Here is a 12,693-nt window from a genome sequence, read left to right as displayed (position 1 = left end):
TGTAAAGATTTTTAAATGAAGGAAAAGCTAAAGAAAGAGATAAGCAATAACAAATGTGTTTTAGGCTAAGGTTGCAAATTCCTTGATTCTATTTTGTAAACACACCACTTAAGATGAGTCCTTTTCATCTCAGTTATCCAAAAAGAGAGGTATATATGTATATATGTAGCAAACATTTGTAATGGGCAGACTTCGCCTTCGTCGCGTACATGTACATGTGCACTGTAATTTGACGCGAACGTATCGAGAGTGTGTGCGAACGATCACGAACCCGATTTCTGTCTCAACAATTGCCCATTTTTAGAGGGGAAAATGCAAGTTTCTCAATTCACGCCGAAGTTTTCCACAATTCTTTTGCGGAATGACCCCACCTAAAACTGCACATTTTTGAGTAAAAGCTATTGGCGACTGAACAAAAAAGAATGGACGGGGAGAATTGGGGCAATAATTGAATTAATCCCGGCTTTTATTTCATCTTCTGTAAGAAACTTAAGCGAGAATAATTTTGTGAATATAGGAGAAACTTTTTTCGTGGTACATGAAATGCATATTTTTATTTTCCATGAATTGTGAAAGGGACTTTCTAATTTTTGTGAAAAGTGATTTAGCCACCCTGTTTACAACCGTCTTCGATGACTGCGCCGAAACAATTGGCGATTTCCTGGGCGTTTATTTCATGCCGCTCGCAAACGCGAAGACACATTCTTCTTATGTAAGATATTAACCGTGGGAACAGGCAAATTTCATTGGCTAGTCGATTAGTATGACCAATTATTCAATCTGTTGAGTTTGCTGGAGCAACAGAACAACATAGTAACTGAGAGACAGCAATGCAATGCAACACGGGTAGCCGATCCAAATTAACCTTGATGGATACAGAGTTTGTTTCCGTGTGCTGACAGCTTGCAACGCTGCATGAAATAGTAAACTTCTTTCAAATAGAAAAAACTGTGGTTCTCCTTTGCATTACAAACATTATGCTGTGAATTACAGTTTCGGCCCTCTGTTTAACAGGGAAGAAGATTGAAATGTAGTTAATACTCGAGACGACACTCATCTGTCGCCGCGCATGAATTGAATCGATCACATGGAGAAATGGCCATCTCCGCGTGATGCAAATACTTCACAAGACAACCAAAGAAAGACACAAACACACAGGTAAATCATTTAGTGTTATGCCATATATATGAACAGGCTAATTAAAGCACAGACGTTCCCTGTGATATTGCAAAATGAAAGTCACACTCGTTCCCGCGTGTTGCAGAATTGTAGCAGATTGTACCTACGTGCAAATATTTTCGACAAGAAAATTAGCAACACATTTCTTTTCGTAAATTGGATGAAGTTACGTTGGTGTATTCTTGGAAATGGTACTGTGAAGTGTATTGTGTATTGCCGCTGAAGACTCATGCATTTGGCTCACTGTATAGACCATAACTTACGTTACATTTTTAGTACGATAAGAAGAAGCGTTCATATCATTATTTTGTATTTTCACCAAAACAATAAGTTTGCACTTTGACTGAGAATGATGGCGAAAATAAGTTTTACATACCATCCAGTAAACCAGCTTGGCATAATAATTCTAATAACGCCATGATTTCAAAAGGCGTGGGAACGATAATGCTGAATAATCTGTCATAACAGCTTTACTGTTAAATAAATTATTGCATTTAAACGCTCATTTAAAGAAAACATTCGCCTAAGGAAAAACGTGTTAAAACATTTTGTAAACGGGTTTAAACGTTTTTTAGCCTGTTTAAATGGTGTTTAAATGCGTTTTGGTCTGAAATGTGAATAAACGCGTTTTTCTCTTTTCACCTTTAACCACTTTCTCCAAAATTGGGTCACAATTCATCTGTTGGAGATATTTTACTTCATCTGTCACCGAGATACTATAGCAGGCAAAGTGGACATAGGACATTTTTAGAGAGGAGACAACTTTGTCAAACTGACAGAGATGTTGTATGAGACATTTCTTAGATATCAAAATGAAGTGGAAGATTTTCTGCCAGACAAAGGAAGTTACGAGGAGACCAGCGACCTTGACTCCGAAGATGAAAGCCAAGCCGAGACGGTGGTCTTTGGCAGAATGTCCTTGTGTACATCATCTGGAAGGAGTGTCATTCACCCAGACCGTTTGGACCTCCGAGAAGAGCTTTTCAAATAATAACGTAGACGGCCCTAAAATATACACTATTATTACTCCATTGGTGTTGTGTCTTCAGTGATTTCAGTGGATGTTTCAACCCTTTGAATACCAAAGTTTAGCCAAAAAATACCGTTTTTAAGCGCTTAGTCAGGTTTTTTTAGCTGCCATGACGCTAAATAAGTTTTGCTAAGAAAGCTTTTTTTTCACTAAAAGGAGAGATTTTTCAAGGATTAGGCACAAAATTGAGCAAAATTTCAATTCCAGGCTGTGCATAAGCCAAAATTTGGACTTCTTTTATTTATTTGTTTATTTTTTTTGCCATTAACCGTTTTCAATTTTGTTTGTTGCCCCTTGCTTTCTGTTTTTCTCGGCCCTTTTCCACTGGCTACCTTTTGTGTTGTATGTTCGTCCTGGCTGCCGTGAAAAGTTGGATGTTAATTACGTGTGAAGCCTAGAAATGGACCTTGAACAATCATAGGCATAGCAAATAACAGACGAGGACTCGTCAGGTTTCTGGAAGTCTTACCTTAATTATCTTTTGGATAATGAAGGGGGTCTTTTTCTTCTTCAGTGTAATTATGATGTAAACCAGATAAACATTTCATCCACCTTTTATCAGGATCTGTTAATGTGGCGGTCAAATATAAGGGAAATAGTAGATCCAAATAATGTTTACAAATATGTTATATGGAACAACAAAGAAATCAAAATCGATGGTAAAAGTGTTTTTTATAAGCATTACTTTAATATGAATATTAAATATACAAATGATCTGCTCTTTGACAAGTCAAATATTGAGTCTTTTAATGTTCTCAGAAGTGAGGGATTGACAAGGTCCAATTTTTTAGTCTGGGGAGGCCTAAGGCAATCTATTCCTTTGAAGTTGCGTGTCAACATACCAAATTTTAAGGTGATTCTTGATTTGGAAAGTCTTAAATGTCACGACTATTATTGTTTTCTTATAAAACAAAAATTGGAAAAGCCAAGTAAATGGGTTAAGCTAAACAACGAATTTAGCCTTGATGATAAGCAAGTTTCAGAAGCATTTCTTTTGCCAGTGAAGGTTGCTAACAAACTGTATCTACGCTCCTTTCAGTACAAAGTGTTGAATTCTGTTCTGTTTACTAATGACCGCCTGTGTAAAATAGGATACATTTCTAATCCGAACTGCACCTTTTGTCATCAGCTAACAGAAACCATATCCCATATTTTGTTCGGTTGTTCTTTTTCAAATTCTTTTTGGCATGAGGTTAATGAAAAAATTTTGAGTAAAATCAAGAGTTGCAGAAGCCTCTCGCTTACATATTGCGATGCTATTGTTGGGTCTTTTGAGGAGGAGATGGATCTATTTAATTACATAGTAATTTTAGGAAAATCTTTCTTGTGGACTTGTCGATGTAAAGAAATATTACCTTCCTTGAATCACTTTTTAAGAATTTTGGCAACTAAATATGAAACTGAAAAACATATATACTTCAAATTGAATAAAATGAATTTGTTTAAAGAAAAGTGGAAGTTTTTTGAGGAAACAATTTTATCTAATAATTAAAGTCGGAAAACGCTACCATTAAGGAAAGTCTTTAAGTTAAATAAGTATGTAGAGAAGAATTTACATTACCTATTTTCATAACTAATTCCATATGGTGTCATTGTTAACTTTTGTAACCAAACTTTATTCATTCTTCAGTAAATAAATTGTTGAAGAAAAAAAAAATCATAGGCATAGCGGACCACTTTACCACCGTTTTTGTACCAAAACTGATAACGTTGTTTTTCGATTTGCGACGTCGGAATGTCGTTGATATCTAAACCTGACCATTGTGTGGAAAGGCCTAGCCTAGTACTACTATCTGCTAATCAAGAATATCTGATGAGATTTAAATTGATGATGTCACAAGTGGTACAAAGAGCACGACCATTAAGCAGCCGTATATGGCCACTTGGGCATCAAAGGGTTAATGTTCTCCACAATACCATCATGTCAAATTTGATACAAGGCATTCACTTTTAACTGGTAGTGTCACATCAATTCGTTATTTTATTGGGGTCATTACTAGTCTAGCCATGGATCGAGGTTGAACAAACTGCACTTACAAAAACTGAAAGTCACTCTGGTCTCAGTTTTCAAATAATAATAATAATAATTATTATTATTATCATTATTATTATTATCATTACTCCATTGCTGTTGTGTCTTCAGTGACTTCAGTGGATTATAATAATAATAATAATAATAATAATAATAATTACTATTATTATTATTATTATTAATAATAATACGAAATTCTGACAGGCGACATAAGAACCTCATGAAGTGCTGACATAGCTGCTTGTGAAATTCACATAGGGGACATGGGCAACCCCCCTAACAGGGCCTCCCTAACGCTTGAAATGGTTTTCCTGAAATGCTTAAACGGATTACAAACGTATAACAAACGGATGATAAACGCTTTTATCTGTCTAACGGATAAGGCGTAATGTACATTTTCCATGTAAGGTTACAAAATAAGCCCATGAACAAGTGTGGATTGCACTAAGACATGGAGCCATAGACCAGTTGATACATATATATACACTGTACAATGCACAATAGCTTTACCTCTGCAACTTTATTAATTTGATCTCTCAGGCGAACACGACACTGTTCCAGCATAACAGCCACTTCTGGATCATCAATACTTATGGATGAATGGAGGAAGAGATCCACCTGTTTTAGAAATATTACAAAATTAATAACATTGGAAGTACTGGTTTAAAGGAACCTGACAAAAGCTGATAATGACCAAAACATCACTTGATAATAGAAATACAACAAATTTTGATATTCATTAAGTTTTATTGTCTCGCACAGATAACAAATACAAATAAAATAATTAATTAGGGTACAGTGCAGCTCATGTTCAGATCAGTGCAAAATACAATGGTAAGAGAATGTAAGAGGAGATTTGACACTGTTGAAAACATTCATGAAGTTATTGGTGATCCCTGTCCAAGGACTGCAAAGAAAGTACTGCTTCTTATAATCCATTAAATATTTTCGCTCGCACGCGATTGGTCTAAACACATTACATGACCGAATATTCCCCCAGCAAAAACTGGGGAATAACCGAGATTATTAAATTCTCAACCTCAGATAATGCAATTCTGGCTTTCTTATTGGTTCACTGGATCTCAGTTACCAGCCATTATACCTGCGTTTGACCTTATATGGAAATGAACACGATAAATGTCGCTCGGCATAAACTTTTTCGCGGGAAGCCAAGTTTCGTCGAGAAAAACATGGACGAAAAAAAAAACAGATTCGGTGTGCTATCTACAGACGAAATACAGGAAATTATGGACAATGCTGTCCCAGTAACAACAAAAAAGCCACAAAGTTTGAGATTAGATTATTTAACGGTGCGTATACGTTAAGTTTCCTCGAAAAGTTGCAAAATTAAAATATGACAGTTGAGATTTTACGCACTCATGAAGATTATGTAACAAAAACAATGTTTACCTTAACAGAATGGCTTGCTAGTCCTGGTGGCACCAAATTTTCAAAACCGATATAAGCAATGTCAAAAGAAGAACTGAATGTTTGTTTGAAGTGTTTTTACACGTCTGCGAGGAAGAAAGATGGCATGTATTGCAAAAGTTCATCGATTAAATCCATAAGGAGAGTCGCCATTGATCATTTCCTTCGCATGCCGCCACACAACAAACCGTTTTCCATTATCTCTGACCAGGCAAATAAATTTTCAGAGCATTTGTAAAAGGCCTCAGGAAAACGGGCATCATTGCTGTCCTTGCGAAAAACACCTCAAGGAGTTGAGTGTTTTGAGCTGAAACGAAGTAAGCCTGGTTCTTTATGAGCCACGAAAAACCATCAGGGTGGCCTCGGAGATTCTGAAGATGAATCTGACGCTAAGATAGTTTCTGTCTCTGACTCTGAATCTGGCCAACAATGAACTCCACACATACAGCTCGAAATGCCAAGGCTTTCAAAGCAAGGGAATTCTGAAAGAGGTCTTGTCGAGCATAATTTTGGCACAACGTCTTGGTCACATGGCGATCAAAGTTTTCCGCAGCGTTATTATAACGGCAATGTGTAAGTACACAATTATTCGGCTCTTCTCCATGACTCGAACTTGAATGCTTTTCAAACTTTCTGAACAAGTTTATATCTCCTTCATTTGATATACGTTCCTTGAATTCTACTTGATTATAAATTCATTCAGCAAATTCGCTTGCTTCACTTTCAGATTTTTCATTCAACTAATTTTACAAACGGCACGCATGTCATGTGATTTCCCACTTGTTGTTTTCACCACATCGATTTCCGGTCGCTTTGTACAATTAAAACCCAATAAAATTAAGCTATAATTTCCAAGTATACAAACGCACTGAATTTAATAAAACAATTATTATTCCATTCGCGCTTGTTGGATATGAGATTGGTTATAGCCAACTCGGCCTACGGGCCTCGTTGGCTATTTACCATCTCATATCCAACACGCGCTCATGGAATAATTGTTAAATAATCCAATAATCCCCAATTTTCAAAATTGTGCACATTGCAAAAAGGATTTAAAGAATAATAAACACAATAGCCTCCATTCGGGGCGAAAATATGTTCGGATATTTGTCCTTGGACATTATCTGTTCCTCGAAACTCACAGAAAACTGTTTGCTTCTTGGAACAGATAATGTCCACGGACAAATATCCGAACATATTTTCACGCCAAATGGAGGCTACTGTTTATTTGTCCAATCACCAAAACAAGTAATAAAACCCCTGTATCACAGGATCCCGTTTTCTTTTTTATTTATGAATTCTTCCTTTTTGCTGCCAATATCAGTGATTTCACTCTCCTTGCATTTACTTTGTGACAGCTTCTTCATCTTCAGCTTAGCCCATCAAATTGCCTCCTGCAGTTAACAGGGTTAAGGAGAGTTTAAGGTTGTGCATATATATCTTTGATGAGGCCTAAAACTGATCTTCAGTTAGGTACGAGTGATCATAGGTTCTGGGGTCTCAATTCCACTTCAAAATTTGTTTTGTTTGTGGAATCACCATACCGCATTGTGTCCAATCAACCAAGTTAAGTTCCTACTTGGTTGGGTGACCAAATACAAATACCCCATGCTGTAATGATTTCTTTTCTATCTTTTCTTTTTGCTTCCCTTTCCAAGGCAATACACTGACTGCAGAGCACCCAGCCCTATATAATGTCTTTTCTTCTTTTGGTGAACTATTTGTTCATATCACTTTACCATGTCCATATTCATATACAGTACTGTATAAATAATAGTAACAGTGAAACGCATCATTCAAATTCTCCTCAATTCTCCTGTCCATTTCTCAGCTAAAAATTTTAACCATGACTTGAATCATTCAAAAATTCATACAGCTCATCAATTTTGTCATTTCCAATATCTTCTTTTTGAGCAGTCAAGTACAGTTTAGCAATAGAGGACTTTTTTCGTGTTTACATAGCCTCATCTAAACACAAGGAGGGTTGGGAGAATTTGAGACAGTTATGCAAACCAGAGATGCAGTCAAGGGTTTGCATAACTATCAAGAATTCTCCCAACCCCCAAGTGTTAAGATAAGGCTATGTAAATAAGGAAAAAAGTCCTCTATTGCTTTTATAAAATATGTCTCAAAATTAATTCGACAAATGAAGGGAAATTGTGTTTATTTACTTCTTGATCCAAAAGGATTTTCTCAATACACACTCTAGAAAATCATCTTTCCTATTAGCCAATCAAAACGTGCATCTGATAACACATGAACCAATGAAATTTTGCGTTACAAAAGTCAAAATCAAGTCCAAATTTCTGGAAAGCACCAGTGAGCAAGCGAGCGCCATGTAAGTGAAAGCGATATCAGCTTTGAATCCCCCTAAATCTTTCGGAGAAATGCCTAAAGTTCAGTGAAAACAGAAGAAATGTTCTAAAAATTTACAATTCTGTAAGGAAAGAACTTCAAGATGAATGTCACTGTGCTTGATTGCTCTTGAAAGTAACGTGAACTTGCCCGATTTGGCAGCCCGAGAAGATGGTTGAGAAGTTGAATTACTCATCGTGCCTTGTGAAGTTTTGCTGGTTAGGAATCATAGCGCAAGCAGCGGATCTAGATTGTTGAAGTTGCTGCTGATTCCCACAGAAGACTTACATTTGCTGATCGGCTTGTGTGGCTTGTGGATTCAAAGTAGATGAGAGAACGTTACTGCACACCTGGAGCTGCTGTGATGATGGTCGAGAACTGTAGCTCTTGAGGGAATTTTCATTCCTGTGGCCTGACAGCGTCATGATGTGGCGATTTGACAAACCAGCATCCGACCACAATGTTATAGCTGTTGCCCTGATGCAGTGATTGGTGTAAACTTGAGAAAGATTAGCCGCTTTGCTGAGCTCTTTCATCATGCTACCGAGCTTGTTAACACCTAGACATCAATTTTCGAACCACACTGATTCTTCTGGACCCTTCCAGAATCGCTTCGGAAACTGAAAAAAAGCATTGCAGGCAGGGTTGAGGTTACTGCAGTAAAGCCAGAGGGCATTAAATCCATCATTCTGGTGAGCTGTCTGTTACATTCTTCCCAGTTTCTCATAGTTTGTGGTGGTGTCGTCTTTCCCCCCTTGGCGTGTTTTGCTTGCCTCGGCTGGGCCATGGTTGTGTACCATTTGCTGTTTTCATCCTGTAGGAATAGAAAACTGGACTTTGTCAAGTTTCTTTGCCCTTCCCGCCCACTTCAACAGAAATACAGGGTGACATGAAACCAGACATTGTATAGGAGGCCTTGCGGAGTTGTTGGACTGATAACCACGCTCTCTTTCAGACGCTGCAGGTCTTCACGCTCAATGGCAGGTTTGTGTTTGATGTTTTGTTCCTTGTGCTTCTTCATGACTTTCAGTTCGGCGTCTAACACTTGGTTGGACTGCTGGAAAGCTGGGTTGGTAGCAATGTGTATGCCTTTCTTGTATGGGGGGTTGTTCAGATAGTGCCCTAAACCATTCCTAAATCCCAGCAATGTGCTTCTACTGTAGTTTTCTGTCTTTGTTTCATGCCTCAGTGTAAACTAACCTCAAATTGGCATCCAATTCTGTTTTTGTTTTGTGACCAATATCTCCGTTAATTCTTCTTGCCAAAGCCCATTCTGAATGAAAAAAGTTCACGACTATCATTGCCAAAGTAATCGTAGATTTTTATGCCGATAACGTCTAATGGTCATTTTATGCACTTTTGACAGCCAAAACATGGCAACTGATTGGCCGCACAAAGTTTGATTTGAAACATTCACAGTCTGTAGTGTCTGGTTCACGTTTAATTTTCTTGTACATTTTTTTTGAAAAAAAAAATTTGATAATTTTATTGTGGTAATTTAATGCAAAAATTACCTTGAAAAACGTTTACTGTGTATTTTGTTGCATATTTTGTCGTCTTTGCTTGAGCTCCCTTGACGAGGTTGTCTAGCTCACTAACATCGAGGCATGCAAAGCGCTGTGGTTCTTCTTTCTTTTGCTTTTTTTCCTCACGCTCAGAGGGGAAGAGATGGCCAATCCCAAAATCAAAACTTGGAAAAGTTTTCTTCATTTGAATTCCTTAATATTAATTTTTGTAGTTGAGAGTTAGATTACATCGCGAGTCTTGCGATGGCTTTGAAATGGTTTCATATTGTGCTGGGAAACACAGAAAGCGTGATGTCACAACCGTGTTTGCATACTCCTCTAACCACATCTATCGACCAATGAGAATGCATGTACTGTCTTAAATAGTTTAAAATCAGACATATTAACTGAACACTTCTGGGAAATGCGCCATTTACATTATAGCCTCTATACATAGAGATGTTTGAGTGAAAATCTTTTCAATCTAGATTATTTCTGCAGTAAGATTTAGAGTACTTGCATCAAAAATGCAAAGCACAAAACTAATTACTCTGAAGGGAAATCGTTTTACCTTCAGGTCAAATATAACTTAAACTTTGCTATAACCACGAAAGCCGTGTACATTATTGGTCAGCGAATATTATCACAAAAGTCTAACAGAAAGCAAAGGAAGAAGTGAAGGAAGGAGCAAGTGAATCTCCCATCCATAACTTAAGAATTATTGTGCAGATTATATCAAACATGCACAAATTAAAAGTCCCTGATCAATGACATGGAAATGCCCACAGGAGATGTTAACATTAACTTCAACAGATTTTTGCCCTGGACATGTAGCTTAATTGGAGTACATATATTTTTTGAAAAAAGTTACCGTTTGTGAAGCAGCTCCATGGTGAATCACTGTCTTCAGTTTCTTGATTAATCCTTGAGAACAAAGATCATCAACGATCCTGTTGACAAATATGCTGTAGTTAGCTACAGGTTTTGTTCTGCTGGACAGCAGCTTCAGAATTTCACATTCATGTTCATGTCCCGTCAATATTTGTTGCACGTAATGTAGGTCCACAACACAAAACTTAACAGGTACAGTGAAACCCCGTTAATACGGACACCAAGGGGACATGCCAAAATGTCTGTATTAACGGGGTGTCCGTATTAACCGGGGTCCTCGGAAAAAAGTCAGGGACACGTGTTTTATCGATACAAACACTAAGGCCGACACTTGTACAGCAACAAAACGCTTTAATTGTACTGTAAATTACAAATCATTAACTGTATCACTCTCGGTGAAATTTTGCCTTTGCAACCAGAGCCGGGAAATGGTGAGGACAAAAACGCAGTTGCCGTGCTAAAGGAAAGTCGAGTTATCGGCCACGTTCCATATCACCTCACAAACACCAAAAACTGCACTGGTATAGTCACCCATTTTATTTCAAAGCCTACTAATCGAGGATCAGTTGAAGTATGTGGAAAAGCAGTTAATCGGGGTGGAGGCCTTGGTATGGAAATACCGTGTGTTTATATCTTTGATGGTCCTTGGAAGCACGTGGATTTACTTGAATAATTAATAGACATTGGCAACAACCCAGCAATACGAACGGAGGCCGATGCTGATAGTGGCAAGCATAAGACGTCAAAGAGGAAGAAGGCTACAAGCAAGGACTGTAGCGAAAGACCAAGAAAGTGAAACTTTTGTGTAAGTGTATCAGGCAGAAAACTTTATATAAGGACTGCAGACTGGGTAATGCACCGGAAGAAAGAACTGGTCAAATGTGTCATGCTATTTTGCCACTGTTTCATTTCGTAATAAAATTGTACTAACCCGCCGAAATCTGTCATAATTTGACCAGGATACAAAATCTCTAATTAGCACGTAATCATGACAGTGACAATAGACAATGCACAGATACAAGCAGTGTCCGTAAAGCAGGGTTGACGATGTATAAGAGTTTGTCACTCGGGACACAGAGAAGTGTCCGTTGTCCTATTAATGGGTGTCCGTAATAAGCAGGTTAATTTTAGAAAAAATATATGAGCTTTTCGTCGGGGAAAACGAAACTGTCCGTAATATCAGGGTGTCCGTATTAAGTGGGTGTCCGTAGAGCGGGGTTCCACTGTATGTCAAAAAATTGATGCATCATTATGTTTAAGTTAATATGGTTTGTTTAGGGGCACTGCATCTTTAAAATGTCTCTTTAAATACCATTGACTTCCAAAAGAAATAACACTGTGTTAACCTTCAAGGTAAAGTTAACAACATCATTCATTAATTTGTGTAACAACTGACATTTCCTCAACATGTCATCTTCATGCATTCAAAAACCATTCAGTTACAGGACCCACCGAAAGATCTTAACAGATTTGAACAGACTAGGGGTAATTTAAAATAATAAATGCCTAAACCCATGCAAACAAAGTCCATATTTCCATTTACAGTCCATTTAGAACTGAAGCAATTTCAAAAGGGAGAAAAATTCTGGCAAGAAATGGCATTCACCAGCATGCAAAGAAAGTCATTACGGATCTTTCACTTGTCTGTCAGATAATTGACATTTCTTGGGAAAAATAATATTCAAGGAAATGCAAATTACAGGGGGGCTAGTGAAAAAAGCTTTCAGATTAGTTAATCAAGGTTACAGCTTGACCAAAGGGCAAGCATGAAAATTGTTTTTTTGCATCCTGATTCACACGTTTTGTTATTGAAGACTTCATTGAATACTCTCCCTATAAGCCTGTATGTTCTGTGAGCGATTTGATCAAATGGTTTTCATTAGAGATGAACAAGTTGATATTTATGGATGGAAACCAGCATTGAATTGGTGGAAATCTCAGTCCAAGAATCCAGCCAATCAAACCATATGTCTGAAAACACCTTTTACTCATACCAAGACTGGCATGAGCTGGCTAAGAGCAGTAGGTGGCTTCTGGGACAAGAATGCTGACCCTTTTTTAAAATTAATGAGTTAATGTGTAGCTGTTAAGAGTCCCTGTCCATAAAAATGGAAAATAACTCGGCAAGGGTCGAAAATTCGATTTCGCTCATATTTTCATGGCAGATAGGCTAGGGCATGACAAAAACTACTGGATAATTTTTTTGGCAAAATATCCTTTTATTTCAAAGAAATATGCAAATTACCAAATTCTGTTAAAATCATCATTTGACG

General features: G+C 37.5%; 1 protein-coding gene across 5 annotated transcripts in view; it reads right to left on the bottom strand.

Annotated features, from left to right (window-relative positions):
* The window catches only part of LOC110055695 (general transcription factor 3C polypeptide 1-like), a 282,425-nt gene that overhangs the window by 131,056 nt on the left and 138,676 nt on the right, over positions 1-12,693 (bottom strand). For all 5 annotated transcript variants that reach the window (XM_089276241.1, XM_089276243.1, XM_089276244.1 and 2 more), the window contains 2 exons: positions 10,401-10,479; positions 4,752-4,859 (listed from right to left, as the gene is read on the bottom strand). In XM_089276241.1, coding sequence (XP_089132367.1) covers positions 4,752-4,859; positions 10,401-10,479 — 187 coding nt within the window. The remainder of the gene's footprint in view (positions 1-4,751; positions 4,860-10,400; positions 10,480-12,693) is intronic.

The sequence above is a fragment of the Orbicella faveolata genome, unplaced genomic scaffold (assembly GCF_042242905.1).
Source record: "Orbicella faveolata isolate gen_17 unplaced genomic scaffold, um_ofav_v1 contig_4, whole genome shotgun sequence".
NCBI classification, from domain to species: domain Eukaryota; kingdom Metazoa; phylum Cnidaria; class Anthozoa; order Scleractinia; family Merulinidae; genus Orbicella; species Orbicella faveolata.
This window is presented reverse-complemented; position numbering and strand designations above follow the sequence as displayed.